The 19,057-nt window shown below is 35.7% G+C and overlaps 1 protein-coding gene across 2 annotated transcripts in view; it reads left to right on the top strand.

The window, feature by feature from the left end:
* LOC137274458 (protocadherin-11 X-linked-like) overlaps window positions 1-19,057 on the top strand; it is a 137,492-nt gene that overhangs the window by 101,239 nt on the left and 17,196 nt on the right. For both annotated transcript variants that reach the window (XM_067807652.1, XM_067807653.1), the window contains exon 4: window positions 10,395-13,226. In XM_067807652.1, coding sequence (XP_067663753.1) covers window positions 10,479-13,226 — 2,748 coding nt within the window. In that variant the 5' untranslated portion in view covers window positions 10,395-10,478. The remainder of the gene's footprint in view (window positions 1-10,394; window positions 13,227-19,057) is intronic.

Genomic DNA, 19,057 nt, shown 5'->3' with positions numbered 1-19,057 from the left:
TCACCAATTCCAATGCCAATACCTGGAAGGGAGAGAAGACTTGACTCACTACTGACAGCAATTTAAGCCAACAAATTAAGGTTTAACAATAAAGTCTGGGAGCATGATCTATTGGTCGGGAAGAGTTTGAGTTAAATTTTACTCTGTCTGGGACTTGATTCAGTGTAATAAGAAGAGCTGTTCCAACAGTGGGTTTTACAGCATCAGTACAACAATTATACAGTGACAAAGGAAATGTGTTAATTTCACCACATGATGCTAAGCATGTCAAAGAGAATTATGGGAAAGCAGAATTGGTTCCTTCACACCCTGTCAATTTAGGAAGGAGTGTATAATGAATGTGGTAATTGTTGACAATGACTGTCTGCTAGGTGACGTCTGAATTGTCTTCTGTAGGAAAACAATCCAGGATATCATACTGAGTAATACCAGTCAGGATTTTACAGGGAGAAGAATAAAGACTACTGTTTATTGCACTGTATATTTTATTCTTCAATAACCATAGATCTCATTTGTCATCATTACTTTTTCAGAATTATGTGTCTTGAAGATTGTGACCGTTTTATGGCAATGTACTATGTCAAAATGACATATGTTTTGGCAGATATCAATCAATATTAATTTCTGTGCCCATGAACATGGTCATAACACTCAGATATATAAGTTTTGATTTTTTTTCAGGAAATATATAGCCAATTTGATATGACAAAAACAATCACATCTTGTATGACACTGTTAGCTCAATATATGACCAGAGCTTATCACTGGTGTGACCGAACACCTATATCATCTTATATGAGGAACAATGTTACTATGCATCATAGAGAATACCTCAAATGATGATTTAAACTTGTGTAAGAGAATGCGATTATTGTATCTTACATAGTATGTCACAGAACACACACTATAATTACATATGGCATACAATATAGCTATGCCATCAGACAAACTTGTAACATTTATTACAGGGAAGTTTCACTAAATATGACATCGAACACTATTACCATGCATTACAGAACAGTTTCATTAAGTATGACATCGAAGACTATCACCATGCATAACATAGAACAGTTTCACTAAATATGATATCGAACACTATTACAATGTGTAACAGAACAGTTTCACTAAATATGACATCGAACACTATTACCATGCATAACATAGAACAGTTTCACTAAATATGATATCGAACACTATTACAATGTGTAACAGAACAGTTTCACTAAATATGACATCGAACACTATTACCATGCATAACATAGAACACTTTCACTAAATATGACATCGAACACTATTACCATGCATAACATATAACACTTTCACTAAATATGATATTGAACACTACTATTCCATATGTCATTGCACTGTATTACTCTGTAAAACACCAAGCACTATTAGTATGTATAACACAGAGCACTCTTACAATTTATGACAATGAATGTTACTACTATGCATAACAGAACAGTATAATTATTCGTGACAGAGAACACTTTTACTATGTATGTCATTGCACTGATGACTGACACAGAAACAATTGGAACAAACAACATGTACAACACTGTGACAGATCAGTGACATATTACCATGGTATGAACAGTTCCTTGCACTGACATTTCTATAAATGGCTGTCCTTGTACTACAAAATCAAATTGCTTTTCAGAACATTTCTTTCCTCAGGGCCGCTAACTTAGAAGTAACAATGACTTATGTGCATCAGACTTTTTTGATGAAATAATGATTGAGACTTTACACTTACCAAGGCCAGCCCTCCAGCTAAATAACCCCATTGATTTTTCAGGATAATTCAGTTACTTATATCCCTAGCTTATGGTTCATAGGTAATGTTGAAGATTTCTCTAGTTTGGGGAATAATGTGTTTTTGTTAACCCTTTTTCTTCGAAAAGATGAAACAATTGAAATCTTAAATTCAGGGATTAAAGAAATGTGACTGAATGTGTTTGAATACATACGGGTGTTCTGTGAATGCTTTCTGTTCACAAGAATAGAAACTATTGAAATGATTGTTTGCAAAAATATCTATGGGTGATTTCAACCTGGATTTGGTTATCACATTTCAAGAATGTAGATTCAAGTCAATCAGTTAAAGGTCATGGCATGACCAAGCAAGTGAAGTGTATCACCTTAGGCCATCCTGCCCCTTCATGTTATGGAACTAACCTAAAATTAACCTGCAAACGATAGACGAGTGGCATTTTATATACCGTCATTTGCAGTGTCACATAAATCACACAAATTTATTTATGTCATGTATGAAATTAGTTATGGTAACCACAGATGGGATTTATTAGTGTAATATATGTTACCCTTAAAAAGATATTGATTACAATTAATGATTTTTTTACCAGTTGCGCATTCATAAAGGTTAATTTAAGACCCAAATGCTCAATAATTTTTTCCCTGTTTCCTATGAAACATAAATAAGTCCAACACCAAACCAGGATGACAGGGTTATAGCCCAGAATGGGTTAACCATTGCTGCCACAATTATGAGTATGGCATGTGACATTGTCACCTCTTTCGAGTTGGTGGGATTTTCTATACATATATTGATGCAGCAATTATCTATAGTGTCTAACATAATTACTGTCATTATTCCATTAGCAAAAAAGGTTACTAATTAGGACAATTACTCAGTATGAAAGGAGAAAATAGTGCAATGTTAAAGTTAGTGGAGCACCATTGTAACCCCTGTCATTGACAATGTGTTGCATTTGGACCACTGACAGATTTACTCTCCTTTCAGATATTAATATCATATTCTGTATGATTTATGTGTGCACTGATCATTACTCTGTTCCTTTCTTCTACCATAGTTTCATTTACAGTACTTTTACTGCTATATTATACTCACATGTAGTTTGAACTGATGAGAGCACTTTGTTTCCTCAGCATCATGTCAGTGTAGGATTCAGTGTGTGAAATATATATAACCAATGGCCCACTAGCCCCTGGCAAGTAAAAACCCAGCTGGACAGAAAATCTCCACAGTCATTGACCAGGCTGGCAAACTGTCATGGGGTCATTTTGCAAATCACTCTCCTTTACTTCTTAAGTAAAAATATACCAACAAATCATGCATGATTTGTAACCTTTAGCTTAGTATCTACATTCAAATTTTGGGCTTACGAATTATTTTGTGGACTAGCAACTTTTAGGCATAACTGGCTAGTAACTTGTATTGTGTCTGGTTCAGTTTCTCATTGAAAGAGTGACAGGGTGAGTTGGGTTTTACGCTGATTTTAGCAATATATTAAATATCATGGCAGAGACACCAGAAATGGGCTGACACATTTTATCCATGTAGCAGGGCCTGGAGTCATCCCAAAGATGACATCCTTACCTTGTCAGTTTGCTGACGGGGTTAACCTCATTGGTCATGTGGACAAGGCGTCCAACTTTGGATCAGAAGGTCCGTCGTTTGAATCCCAGCACGGGACTCGGAAATTTTGTGAGCACTACATTGGTGCCCGTTCGTATCACATTTGAACGAAATAAGCCTCAGTACCCTACTATGCGGCCCGGGACGTGCCTTCTGTAGACCGGGGAGTATGTAGCAGGGCGTGGAGTCATCCCAAAGATGACATCCTTAACTTGTCAGCTTGCTGACGGGGTTAACGTCTTTGGCCATGTGGACAAGGTGTCCGACTTCGGATCAAAAGGTCCATCGTACGAATCCCAGCATGGGCCTCAGAAATTTTGTGGATGCTACATGGGGAATAGAACATGGGTCTTCAGCATGACAAGCGAACGCCTTAATCTCTAGCCTACCCCACCATCCCTCTTACAGAAAGAAATTTGTATTTGGAGAAGCTGACATATAATGATACACTGTTAATCCTGTTGAACAGAAAACAAGCAATCTGTATTGTGTGTTGGTCAATGTTTTAAAAAAAAAAATCGTATATATAGAATTTGATATATCATGATACTCTATGGATCTTGACATTCCTGTTCAGAGGCTAGTTTCCCCAAATGATCTTAGCTCTAGTTGCAGTACATACCTTTATGTCAACCGAAGCACTAAGATCTTTTTTTTTTGCAAAGGGGCAAACCACTCCTTAAATGTTTTAAACAAGTATATTTTTGTAGAGCAGAAAAATATCCATATCCTTTCTTCAGTAATTAATTTGAAACAAAAGAGGGACAGCGCATTATCCACAACTGTTATTTGGAAATTGTCTAATCCAGAATGTTTAATTTGAAACGAAACTGTCTGTATTTAGAATGTATCACTGTGTTTTGAAACAAAACGTACACCCAATCCTCACATAACTTTCCATAGGCATTGCTGTGTAAATGTGAGTCAGGTCTTAAAAATGACTGGATGTAAACTTGATTAAGACCTTTCCTTGGATGAGATAGAAGAGCACGGGTAACAATCAATTGCCTCATTACAACTAATGGCTGCCCTGCACATCATCAATCATGTTCAGGAAGCAGCAAAAGGTTTGTAAGCGTGTATACTTTTAACCATCAGAGACAAACATCAATGGATTCACTAAAGTATGCAATCACCTGACTTCTGGATAGAGAGGATGGTTCAGACTACAATGGGGAAAGACATCAAACATGTTTTCATTTTGTATGACCAAAATAATTTTCTGAAGTTCATGAAATGTTGAAAGAAATGCTGCCATCTATCCAGATACATGCCGTCTCTTAATGTCATATCCGAAGTATATTACTAGAAAATTAAGACTTATGAAACAGAGTAAGCAACAGTATATGTATAAAATAGGTAGATATTTTCATATATAAGACAAAAATTATGGATGTCAACTTCTTTCTTATTGTATACACAACATTTCTAGGCTTTTCCTTGCCTCTTAAGCTTTGTCAAAATGTTTTGTCTTTACTTGAATACCAACTTCTATTTGCCTCTCAAGAACCTCATTTTCACAACGGTATAGATGAATAGTATAATCTGTACAACTGGTATTAAGTAGATAGTTTACTTTGAAATAATCATGTAAGATTTATTAAGAAGTAATGATTTGACGTGTCTCAGTATGTGCAGCTTGTGTCAGTCATTTGTGCAATATTCATGAAATATTTGTCTGTTTGAATGATGTGATATGGATTAAAGATTAAAAGAGGAACATTACATGTTTCAGGGAAGCATTATCTGAACACAATATGTGTGAACAAAGCCATTTCAAGGAGATAAGCCCTAAGTCTAGGAATCATTGAACATTTATGTTGTGCAAAGAGTTTAAAACTTGATGACAAGACTACATTTTCTTCAATATCTTTTTAATTGTAGCTCAATGTGTATAGTTACAAAACCTGGAAACATTTCTTTTAGTAAGTATCTGTAAAAACACCTTTGACATTTATAATATGAGAGTTTTGTATGGGGTAACGATAACAAAATGATGCGATGGTTATATCAATGTTTCCACGATATGGTGACCTACTAATATTACTGAACATTTAAGTCTAACTATGATGTCTAATTTGCATGCACTTTCCTTATATAGCCAGGGAGAGCACTATAACTTATTTGGTGAAGTTTAAATATTCATAAGAAGTTGGAATAGGCTTCAGAAGGCAGAACTATTGTCAGAAAACAAGAGCCTACAACCTAACATATTGAAGTCCCTGGGTTGGTATGCTGATGTTCAATTTTCGAACACCTGGTGAAGACAACATAGACATTTGTGTTCTCCATGTTAAGTCTGCTCATGAATAATTCAATCTTTTTGTCATGCAATCTTATTAATTGCCTCAGGGCTCAAAAATTACATAGTGGTGAATTATTGAAACTGACCAGTGAACTCTATCGAGATCAAAGGACAGGCTTGGATGACCACTGATTAAGAATGGCAATTGTGTGGTCAGTCAGTGCGAAGCTACACCACTACTTACATGTACTTCAGCTGTCCAGAGACAATATGGTTTTTCAAAACGCTATTGGATACAATGGAATGAAGACATTAATATGCTTAATTTGCCAACCTGTTAAATCAATTATGAAGGATCAATAGCTTGATGTTTGAATGTTGTTTGAACATTCCCTGTTGGTGTAATGACACAACTTCAGTTGCGTGTGAGATGGAGACATTTCTTAACAGGAAACAGTATGGAATACACTCACTTACCTTGAGGTATGTACAGTGATCACAAAGGATATATTTTTAATTGCTTATTTTTTATGAGCTGCACAGAATATCCCCAGTTGAAATTATAAGTAATGTGCTGAGAAAAAGTGGATTTTAAGTCAGAACATATAATTGTCAGTTGTGCCAGGGCTGTTAATGGCACACAGGAGAGGGTTCCAAAGTACAGGCATAGAGTAGAACAAACAGTACCTAAAGGATTTAATTTTGTAGGATGGGATGACCAGTAGATCTTGTGTACCTAAAGGATTTAATTTAAAACTAAACTTCAAACATTTGATAACATCCTGATTAATGAACTGTCTGGTATCCATGGTATCCAGTAGTAGTGTATAAAAAAGACAAATGCTTTCCTAAGTCCTTTTGTTCTTTAACGAGTGACTGAGCATTACATTGGTAGCACTTGAATGAAGTGCAACTCATCATGTGATTGTTAAGTGTTAATATTGTTTTAGTGAGATACAATTTCTCACTAGCATCAGATATTGCAACATCAACAGACGTGAATATATGAATAAACAATTTCAGAAATCCATCTTAACTCCTCAAAGTGTGAAAAAAACAACACAAAAGCACATACCATGTTTTGATGGAGTTTCTCCCTCCTGAATAACATGTTATTTATAAGTGTGTTTTTCATGTTTATTATTTGACAAGAGTAACTGGGTGGGAATAGAAAAAAAAAGGACACTTTTGTTATATGAGTTACTTGCGTCCGCAAAGAATTCCCTTAGATCCAGTGGCCCTTGACAGAGTCTGTGTTCAGAGGTATAAATGTCTGACAGGTCCCTCTGAAGCAGTAAACATGAGCTCCTAAAACATCCAGACACTGATGAAACTGCTTCAGAATAGGATCTTATGTGGAGACATTTCCAAAGGTAGTAATTGAATTGTTTCCACAAAATTTTACATGTTATTTAAAAAAGAGAAGAAAAAATATTTTACAAACCCTTTACTTGTTGTATGTTGATTGTACCATGGAGTCTGTAGACACTTGACAATGCTTTTGTTGCATACTAAATAAAATGATTTTTTGTCTTTTTTTTAAAACATTGTCCCATGGCTCTTTATAAGTTGCCTCTTAAGAATGTTTAAAGTTGGTTAAAATTTTCAGTAAGTTTACAATGGCATTAAGTGTAGTCACTCATCGTAATTGCATAATTCTTGTGTTCACTAAACATAGCCATTGTGTTTTTTGACCCGACGACATCATGTGTTCTGTTTTTCAAACAATACATGATGTCGTATAAAGGCACTATAATGATTGTCAAGCTGTATATATTGATCTTTGTCAGTCAAGTGTTACTAACATTGGGTTGAGTAATGCCTTTGTCCCTATAGTAAGGCTAATCAAGAATTCACATACCCTGAATTAATAATTGGATATGACGTTTTCACGTTGATTAGGTTGTTTGAGTCAGACACATGTCGAAATTCAATTAGAAGCGTCATTATGTCACATAGACATAAGTAGTACAAGCTGAATGGATTTAATACAGTATCAAAACAGTTAGATTCTTTATGGCATAGTAAAGGGAATGAGATTCCCTTTGAGGATCTTGTTCCTGTAGAAAACAAGACTAAACATAGTTTCAATGATGTGGTCAATCTGTCTATGCTGTTGATTGAAATGCATGCATGTACATTTCAGGAAGGTCATACATTTCATGAACCTTTTAATGAAGGATCTGTGTTTATTATCCTTATCAAAACTCTACCAAACTCTCTTTATTCATTTGACTTAAAGAAACAGATGAGTGCTGGTGTTAATTCAATATGCAGCTAAGCTTTGTGATATTAATTGACAGCCAGACAAATTAGATGTTGTTCATCTACAGATGACCTGTTTGAGTGTTGATTAGGGTGGTTAGCTCAGGGACTGTACATGTTTATCTTACAATAAGAATCATGCCTGTTTCGCCAATGAGACCAGTGATAACACTGTTTTCTGATGTTGATTTGGAGTCAGTCAACATCTGGTGCCATCATTGAGAGCCAGTCCCTTTATCACAGCAACTGAAAACATCAGTATCAGCTGTGTAAGTATAGGTGAAAAGAATATATGCACAAAATTGAACAAATAATTTCCTTTGGTGATCTCACACAATTGATTTCTTTTGAGAACTGTTCAGGCAATTTTGTATTTGGTGCAAAATCTTATGATTCTTGTCATTTAAGAACATCCGGGCTTATCAAACTGAGTGCAGCACTGACAACACTGATTGTCTTCCACTCCATATTTCCTCTAATCTTAATATATTGACAGCATGGGGAAAAACTTCAAAGGAAATGCATCATAGCTTCCTAACAGCTTTCTCAAGAAGCAAAAGACACTTTAACTAATGACGTTCAGGCACTGGTCATTTGCCGCGCTGTCAGCTGAGGAAGAATAGCAACCTTTTCCTCGCAGCCATTTCTTCATCAGTGTTTATATATGCATGCAGATATTGGTTTTGTGATGGGATAATTTTAATGATTTTCTGGAATAATTATCATGCATGCACTCTTCTAGGGGGGAAATAGCATGTATTTATTCTCCATGCCTTTAGCGTTGTTCGTTTTTCTGTTACACAGAGCACAATGATGTATTAGAACGGTTTCTGCATTCCGCCTGATTGTAGCAAACACGATAAATATTTTCAACACACTCATTTTCATTTACAGCCTGTTGGGTGGAATATACTTTTTTTGTTCCTGGTAGTGTTAGATTTGTGTTGTTTTTATGATCATATGTTAGGAAAAATGTGACTATTGAATTTCAACTGAAACATTTTCCGCTATGGACCTATTCAAATTAAAGTTACCATATTTGTATAATAGAGGTGACTTATCTTTAAGAAACTCTTTGGAATGCAGAAGCTTGCCTGAATGAATGGCAGATTATTATTCAGATGGATAATGAATGTTTCAAATAATTGCAATATGATCCAGTTAGAGCTAAAACTATTCACAGCCATGTTTTCTTTGAACATCCTTGAATAGAACTGCAAAAGTCATCAAGTGAAAAAACTTGATTAGAAAATTCTCGGACAGGTAAAGAAATACCAAGTAGTTTTAACAGCAGGATTCCATTGTACAAGAAATATCCAATATCTCATTTCCATCCAATCGGCAATTAGTTTTTGTTAAGTAGAAGCACTTGCTAAGCTGTCATTTGGAAGATCAGATTCATTTGGACTGCAACTTTTGAGTGTGAAGTAGTTGTGTGGTCATTACTCATCAGAAAGTTCGTGTGTCAAGCACATTCATAGGACATCCATCATCATCTCATTTTCACTCGAAAGTTTTTGTTAGTTTTATTGGTTATTATTGAGCTTTGCATTTTTTACCTGTCACCCACAGTGATACCCTTAAGGTTCTTAGTTTATAGTGTGAAATGCAAACCAACCATTTTTTTGTCATACAGCTGAATTGCAATATTTTTTTGAGGAAGGAAAAAATGAAAACAGCTTTGAAATAGACTCACCAAGATAACATAGTTAAGCATTTTATTCTTTGATTAGTGTGCTTTCCTAATTTTGTGTAGTAATGTTCCTATGATGTTTTGTAAATTAATTTGGTGGAAAATTGATAAAAACGTTCCAAAATTGATTTCTTTTAGATTTCTTTCAATATTAGATTAATGTTTTCTTATAATACTGGGCGAAATATGCATAGAGCTGGTAGAATTCTATTGACTGCTTTGTCAATTTTTTATCGATTGATCAAGAATGTGGATTGATTTTACGCTTTGTCTGAATCAAGCCAGGCGATTCACAGTCAGCTAGAAATTGGAATGACACTCAGTGGATTAACTTTTAATGACAAGAGCACCGAGTCTTAGATTACTGTTGGGTAGTTCCAGAAAAACTTTGGTTCTCACAAGTCATCAGCACCATATTGGGAAATATTGTCACACCATTTTTTGTTTTAATCAGTTAAAACATATCATGGTGTATTGGGCCTCCCTTTATTTGTCTGTTTAATGGATGAGGCTACGACTTGTGATGGGAGACAATGTTAATCATTCTATTTGAGATTCGTGTTACTGCTTTGGGTGTTCTCAAACACTTGTTAAAAGGCCTTCAGGGCTGTCAATCTCCATGGAACTTTCGCAGGCAGGTTGCAAAGTTTACATTAAAGAATGAGATGCTCCTTCAGCTGTGAAATGACCCTTTTGTGATGCTCTATCACTGCCATTCTGTCATTACCATCAGAGTGTATTACTTTTGAAACATTTCACGCATCTGTCTTACTGTTGTTTTTATTTTTCAGGTTGTCTATGATTAAAGAGAGGGATATCTTTTGCCCCATGAGACAAACTTTTCATTGTTATCCCATCTGTCTGAAGGCCCAGGAATGACTGCGAAAATGGCGACGAGATATGTTTCCAAATATGTGTGTGTCTTGTTCCTGCAATTGTGTTTAATTGTGCTGTGTAGATCACAGGATTCAGTGATCACTTATCATATTCCTGAGGAGCAAGACATTGGATGGTTTGTTGGAAATCTTGCACGAGACAGTACGTTATATCTAACAATTGATGAAGCCGAGTTTCAGAGAATGAAGTTTAAGTTTTTCACTCAAGGAAATCCATATGTGAAACTGTTTCAAATGGATGAGAAGAGTAGTACAATAAGGACTGCTGAGGTCATCGATCGAGAAGAAGTTTGCTCATTTAAAAAATTGTGTGAAATGAAGCTGGAAATTGCTGTATATATTCGTGATCCCAAACGGGGCAACTATGATCTCTACAAGCTGATGCAGGTCAAGATGGTGGTGGACGACATCAATGACAACACTCCCATGTTTCCTCAGAAAGTTATTCATCTCTCAGTTCCTGAATCCGTACCTGTCAATCATCGTCTCCTTGCCAGTGGTGCCATCGATAAGGACATGGGTCAGAATAACTCAGTCCAAGAGTACCAGCTTATTCCAAGAAATGGCATGTTTGGTCTTGATGTAGTGAAAAATCTGGATGGAAGTGCCGATCTTGCTATAATTGTGAAACACAGACTGGACAGAGAAACACGTGACTTTTTCCAGTTGATGGTCAAGGCAATGGATGGAGGTATTCCACAGAAAACCGGTTCAGCAATCATAAATATCACAGTCACAGATGTTAATGATAACCGCCCAGCTTTCCTTGACTCAACGTTCAATGTAAGCATTCAGGAAAACAAACCCAAAAATTCCACAGTGGTTGTTGTGTCAGCGGTAGATCAAGATGCAGGAGATAATGGCAAGATATCATATTACTTCAGTCAACGTGTATCGCAGACAGTACGACAGTCATTTGCAATTGATGAGAGGACCGGTATTGTTTTTGCAAATGGACCAATAGATTATGAAACTCAGACTAAGTTTCAGTTCATGGTGGAAGCAAAGGATCATGGGAATCCAACGCTGAGTTCTCTAGCAGCAGTCATCATCAATATCCTAGATGTCAATGATAACTACCCTCATATCAGCATCAATCTAGCACCTGAAGCTAGTCATATATCTGAAGGTATGGAGACTGGCAAGTTCATTGCTCATGTGTCAGTGTCAGATGCTGATGTAGGTATGAACAGTCTTGTTATGTGTAGCCTCAATGACCATCACTTTGCATTGGAAAAGTTTTATGAAAACCTACAGAATATATACAAGGTCGTACTGGCACAAAGGCTTGACCATGAAACGGCTGCAACTCATAAGGTCACTATAACTTGTAAAGACCAAGGAGACCCTCCGAAGTCCAACTCAACAAGTTTCATTATTACTGTAATGGATGAGAATGATAATGCACCTGTCTTTAGTGGTCATTCCTACAGTGGGTCAATCATTGAGAACAACTCTGTAGGGGAAGAAATTCTTCAGGTAACAGCCAATGATTGGGATGGAGGTGAGAATGGACGTGTTACTTACTCTCTGGACAGTCCCGGAAAACAATTCTTCTCCATCATTCCAGATACAGGAATTATCAAAGCTATTAAATCCATAGACCGGGAGCGTTACCCAGAGCTTCATTTCCATGTCATTGCTACAGATCATGGCCAAAGTCCAAAGTCATCATCGTCTGCTGTTTCCATCACTGTCATTGATCAAAATGATGAACCTCCACGATTTACCAAACCCGTTTTCTTCTGTTATGTCCAAGAACACAAACCTGTTGGCACCAAGGCAGGAAATGTAACTGCCTATGATCCTGACAATTACCGAAATGCTGAGTACATCTACAAAATGGCGCCAGATTCGCCAATGTCAGAATTCTTTTCTGTGGACACTTGGAATGGAATCATCACAACATTGAAGGAATTTGATCGTGAGAAGCAACACATGTTCAATTTTTCTGTTATTGTTCAGGATAGCCAAGTACCAAGTTTCCGAGATGTTGCAAATGTTTCTGTCTTCATCCTGGATGCAAATGATCATAAACCTATGATAACGTATCCCAGTAAACACAATAACAGTGTGTCTGTTCCATACAACACAAAAATTAATTCCATCATCGCCCAAATAAGAGCCCATGATACTGATGACATGACATACAGTCGACTGTATTACAAAATTACTGAAGGCAATTCCAGGAACATTTTTCATATAAATCGTATGACCGGTGAACTAGAAGTTTCCAGTCCAATGTTGCCCATAGATGCAGGCAGCCATCAACTAATAATAGCAGTTCAAGATAATGGTAATCCCCCTAAAACTGCCTACACTGAGTTGAATATTATCGTAACAGCAAATGGTACAGCGGCATCATTGAATTCATCCAACGACGATAACATGCTAATAGTAATCATTTTAGTTGCTGTCACAGTGGTTCTGACACTAGCCATTTTGACAACAATCTGTATGATAAAGAGAATTGACAAAGATCGCCAGAGAACACAAGTTGTGGTCCTGAAAGGAGAAGATGAGAAAATGTTTGACGAGAAGAAGCAGGACAGTTTTTCCTCAGTGTCACGTGACTCCAATGAAAATGAGGATGCTGAAATGAAAAAGAAAAATGGACGAAAAGAAGTCAGTTTCACATTTGACGAGGACAAAGAGGCACACAATACAAGTGGTTCTTCTGGCATAGGGTCATTTTCAACCTTCAGATGTCAGAATCCTGAGCAGCAGGTAAGATTCCTTCAGTCATTCAGATATGACAAATTTATTACTTTGTTTCAAGGATTAAAACTTCTACACATTTTAGCAAAATTTACTGTGTGTATAACAGACAGACAGACGGAAATAAAGTTGAAGGTTATAAGAAACAAAACAATACTGAGATGACATTGACATGGCTCTAATACTCCTCTCCCATAAGTAATAACAAAAACAAAAACAAAAAAAACCCTATTGATTTAAACATGTAGGGAATGTGCTTTAAAGCCAAATAAAAAACAAGGTGAAAAATCAACCCAAGTGATATATGTTGCTCCTTGAGAAACGTGACTTAAAAAATGAGTGAAATGTTAAAAGAAAACCACTTCGTTTTTCAGAAGAATGATCCATGAGAATGTGAGATAGAATGTAGGTCAAAGTTGGATTAGTATGACAGGAGAAAATAGTTTAAGTCCTCTTTGAGAGTACTGGTGATATTTTATACATCACATTCCAACAAAAGTATATCTTTTAACAGAAAACTCCATGTTTAGACCTATATCAAAAAGCATTTCAATTTCATCAGATAAATAAAAGAATTGATAGAATCAATATTTTTTTCACAAACATTTAATGGAATCTATAGACTTTAACTGACAATAAAAACAGTTCATATGGCACATTTTTTTTGTTGCTATAACTACATATCTACACCACAACCCTGAAATTAAAATATCAAACTTTAGAATTAATTCTCAGATCCTGTTATACATGGCCATGGCAAAAAATGGCAAATTGTGTTTACAGAGTCTTGAACAACAAGAAGAGCAAGTGTAGCACCCTCTAATCTTTGAGAGAGGTGCTCCATGTCAGTGTGTCAATTTCATTGCTACTGAACTGTCCATGAATAAGTAACCTTGCACACAAGACTGACAATTTGACATGAGATTGAGCCCACGTAACTGACTTCCACCAGTAATTATACAGCACCCTACGACACTTTATCCATCATGTTTATTTCATCAGCACTATTTACATATCCGGAGAACATCCCAGTCTTTGACAATGTCATTGGGGGAAACCATCTTGCTAATTGTTCTTTGATGTCTATGTCAATGATAAAGGCCATGAAATATTGCCTTGTTCATATGTACAGTATAAGGCTGTCATTGTCAGTTGTCAATTTCATCCCAGCTGAAATCAATCAGTTATCAAAATACAATACCAATATTCAAATTCAGGGACTAATATTGATCTAAATGACATTTCATTAGTACATATCTTTTCTGCCGAATATGTGTTTGGTGGGTGGTACTGGTTGGGCTTACCATTTTTTAGAACACTTCTGGGAAGCCATTCCACTAATGATGAGGGGGCACTGTCAGATACAGCAGCCATTAAAATATCTACTACTAAAAGATAAATGCATCTGTCGTCAACTTCTTTCTAAATGAAATATATCAACCATTAACAAGATGTTGCAGAATCAAATTACAAGTTGATATATTTTCTGACAAGCAAGAAGTAAATAAATACACACTGCAATGTGAAAATAATTTGTCCATTATGACAACTGAAATTGTTCAATAAGTGTATATCATCAATTTCATGCCATGTGAACAAGATCAGCTGTTAACATTTTGAAACCTTCAAATAAGTCAATAAACATGATATGTACATCACGGACAGTGACAGTAACATTAGTGTCGATTGCATTGTGAGAACAATATCAGTCATTACAAGTGAAGTAACTCAATAAGTGCAGGAAGCATTAAAGCATATTGTATACAAATATACAAATTGATACACACTGGATCTTCATCCTATTATCAAAACTTTCAATTGTAACATAAATCAATAATTCTGTCCTATGTCATGACAGACAGCATGCACTTGAATGAAATTGACGCTTGTACATTTCATTGTATATATTCAGAAATGACAATAAATATCAAATGAAATTACATGCACTAGATGGTCTACTGCAATTTATGATGCTTTTGTTTATTTGAAGGTCAGTCATGTGGAAATGTTCTGCACGCTCATCCAGTAGCCATTTTGTTGTCATTCAAAATCTGCACACAGCGTACATATGCTATGTCTCAAATGGCGGATTGATTATATTGACAATGAAATAATAGGGCAGAAAAGAGACAACTCTCAAAGAGTAAACCACAAAATACATTTTGATGGTAGTTTTGCAAAGATTGACAATAAGGTTACTGAGTATAATAGACTTGTCAGGAGATGTTGCATTAGCTTGTCCAAGTATATGTGAAACACAATATGGTCCATCAATATTTTAGTAGTGGATGGTTTGGATTGGATGGAAGTTAAACTTAGTAAACTGTTATTCAGAATGTATGATGCAATGAAAGACAATGGTATAAGTGTTAAGTGCCCAAGGTAAATGGATTAGTTTTGGTCAAATACTATAGTGTTTCTAATGACATTGCCACTGACAAGGTTTGGTCAATGATGAAACAATTTGGGATTAATTTAGGGGACTTATTGAGTTGCTGCATCGATGAAGACTAGGTGACCCTATTGATGTATGTTATGCTAAAAGCAAGTTCATTAGGTAGGCTTTTTTCCAATTACTAAATTTATGCATCCATTGAGTATTAATGTGACAAAGAAATATGCTTAATTATGGTCAGTGGTGGAACAAGATTCATTCACTTTGTTAAATAACAAAACATGCAAACAAGCATTAAACATGTTGCCCTCATGACCTTTTGACATCAAAATGTCTCAATACTGACCAAATTTATCAATGACATCATCGTTACAAACACTATAAATTCTATTGAAAATGGAATTCAATATGAATAAAACAATGTCTGTTAGAAATTAATTTGTAATTTAAATGGTGAATCTGTAAATCTTGTGATGTTTTATCTGAAATTTCAATATTGTATTCATGAAATGTGAAAATATGTTTTCTTCCCACCTGACTTTGATGAAGAATCTTTTCTGTGCACAATGCTCAAGATTATGTTTTGTTTTTTTGTTTTTTTTCAAAATACTTGTATTCAAGAAAATATGGTAGTTGATGTAAGTAAGAGAGGTGGCTCATCTTGAACAATGCTCGGGATATGTCTTCATAACAGGGAACAGGCTGGCGTTATGCAAGTCTCTTTTTCCATTTTGGTGAAATACGGTACAACGCTGAAAAATCTGGAAACATAATGAGGAAAAATCAGAAATCAAACTCAACAATTGCAACTTTCTGATTTGTCCAAGAGACACAAATACCTGCATCCGAGACAACCACTCACATGTCTTTTCTTTATATGAAAGTTGAAGGTACATGGATAAATCTGCCCAGGATAATGTTTCAATTAATCAGTCTCACAGTTACACAACCACATTATTCTGATTGCCATCCAACTCTTTCTGCAATGCAATTACTTTGAATGAAGCAAGTCTATATTTTCTCATGTTCATTTTCTGCAATCTCACTTATATGGTTGTGAAGTTACGAATTTTCAAAGACTGATTGTATTTTTTTCATATATTCTTTCAGTTGTAGATTTGTGTGTTCTTAGAGCAGCAGAGATGTTTTTGCTAGTCTGATTCTTAAGATACTAACATTAGCTATTTAAGTTTAGCCATGAGATTAATGAGTTGAATTCTCATCAATTATATATGAAGAATACCCATTTTTTTCATTATTATAAATGTCAAGATGATAGAAATGCTATGCTGGTATATGTATTGATTTCCTGTTCACATTTCTTTTTACTGACACTAGAACTTACAAAGTTTGTGTGCTTTAGCCTCTTAGTTTCTTCACTGACTTCTGTAGTCATTCATTTCAGTTCAAGGGTGACGGCAAGCAAGACAACACATGTGTGGAAAAATGTCAGAATTGAAATGGGGACTGATTATCCAAAAAACATCTCCCTCTCCCTCTCCTTCTCTCTCTCTTTTTCTTTCTGCTTCTCTTCCCATCTCTCTCCTTTTTTCTGCCTTCCCCTCTCCCTCCCCTGCTCTCACTCCCTCACAGCCCCTCTGTTTCTCTCCCTCCTCTGTCGTTTTCTCTCTTCATCTCGTATTCTGTATCTTGAGTTAACTAGTATGTGAGATATGATGATACAATGTCCTGAGCACCATCCCCAATGACAAATCAGATAAAGTTAAACATGAATTTAAACAGTTCCTTGAGTAGTTGACAGTGTTCATCTGGTTGGTTTCTGATAGTTCCAAGGCTCATGGGCAGTGGGATAGCCTTGTGGTTAAAGCATTGTTACAGCGAAGATCTGGGTTGGATTCTCCACATGGGTACAATGTGTCCCCTACCATGATATTGTAATACATATAATACTGATAAATGCAGAGTCAAACTTCACTCACTCACTCACTCACTCACTCACTCACTCACTCACAATCACATTCCATATGTATTGTATCCTCTGTCAAGCACCTACTTTGTTCAAAATGTATCTCATATCACCCAGCACTAAGTGGGTACCTGAAGGGATAAGATGCTGATCTGACTGGTAATCTTTGACTTCCTCATGCTCAGTGTGGGATGTAAATTCCCAGGATGGTGTGAATAAAATGTGAGCATTCACCTCTTGAGTACAATCTCCAGCAAGGAAAAACCCAGTATAATGTTAAATGTTCAGTTTGACTTGGATCAATGGTGCCACAATCACTCTGGCATTTTAGAATTATTTATGAAGATTTGTGTTATTTTAGGTACCTTTGTAGTACATTATTTCTTGTGGTACCCAATTTGATATGGATTAATCTCAATATGATATTGTTAATACAATCAATATATTGAATATATTCTATGACTAGAATGACTGATTGCCAATCAAGTGTGGTAATAGTTTGCAAAGAAGAGAGGAGCATTTCTTGTATGGCTAGTACTCAACCTAATGCATGCATACAATACCCATTATTGATGTGCAGCAATATCTTTAGTTTAAGGCTGTCACACTTGACAGAAATAAATTGACAAAGATTATGTCAGGAATTTCAAACATTCTCTGTCTGAAATATTAATGCATTGACAAGATTTTAAGCTCTAAATAGTTAACGCCTCTCCTAGTCAAACACTTATTTGAACAAGAGCTGTTTCCTGTACCATATTTTTTGATAAAAGAACATGATGTCAGGAACATACTTACAGGGTGTGGCTCAAACTGTTGTTGAATTAGAGAATGTCAGAACTCAAGTCCATGTTCCTGATATTAATTGTCTTTCACAAGGTACTGCTAGAATAATAAGACATTTACCCATGGACAATTAATTTAACAGAGTTGTGTCCCTTACTTATGCCCAGATAAGCTGACCATGAGTTCAAATCTGAAAGTTGGTATTCTTTATTCGAAGCAGCTAGACACCACACCACAACACCACAACTGAAGTATTTAGTTTCCAGAATACCTGAAACACCCACACATAGAAACATTTATGGTGCACTGGGATATCAAGTAAAAGAAATTGGTGAGAAACCACTTTGAATATTTTAATGTGTACAGATCATTTTAGAAATCTCCACATGGTAACTAAATACAAGCCCTCTGAGAAATCCCCACATAAGATCTTAATATAAGACTTTTGAAAAATGTCCATGTGGTCTCTAACTGTGACACATTTGATAAACTTCCATGTAGTAGAAATGTCCATGTAATGTATTGATACAAGTCAACAGATAAATCTCCATTCGATACAAATCTTAATATGGTATATTGATACAAGTCACTGTATATCTGCCATGCCACTTCAGAATTCTCCATGTGATAGTGAAAATCATCCTGATATGTCTTGATACAGATTACTTGAACATTTCTGTCATATCAGTGATATCACAATGTAAGACAATTGAGAATTTTTGTATTTTCTAA

The sequence above is a fragment of the Haliotis asinina genome, chromosome 2 (genome assembly GCF_037392515.1).
Source record: "Haliotis asinina isolate JCU_RB_2024 chromosome 2, JCU_Hal_asi_v2, whole genome shotgun sequence".
In the NCBI taxonomy this organism is placed as follows: domain Eukaryota; kingdom Metazoa; phylum Mollusca; class Gastropoda; order Lepetellida; family Haliotidae; genus Haliotis; species Haliotis asinina.
Note: the sequence above shows the minus strand (reverse complement) of the source record. Positions and strands in the feature narration are given on the sequence as shown.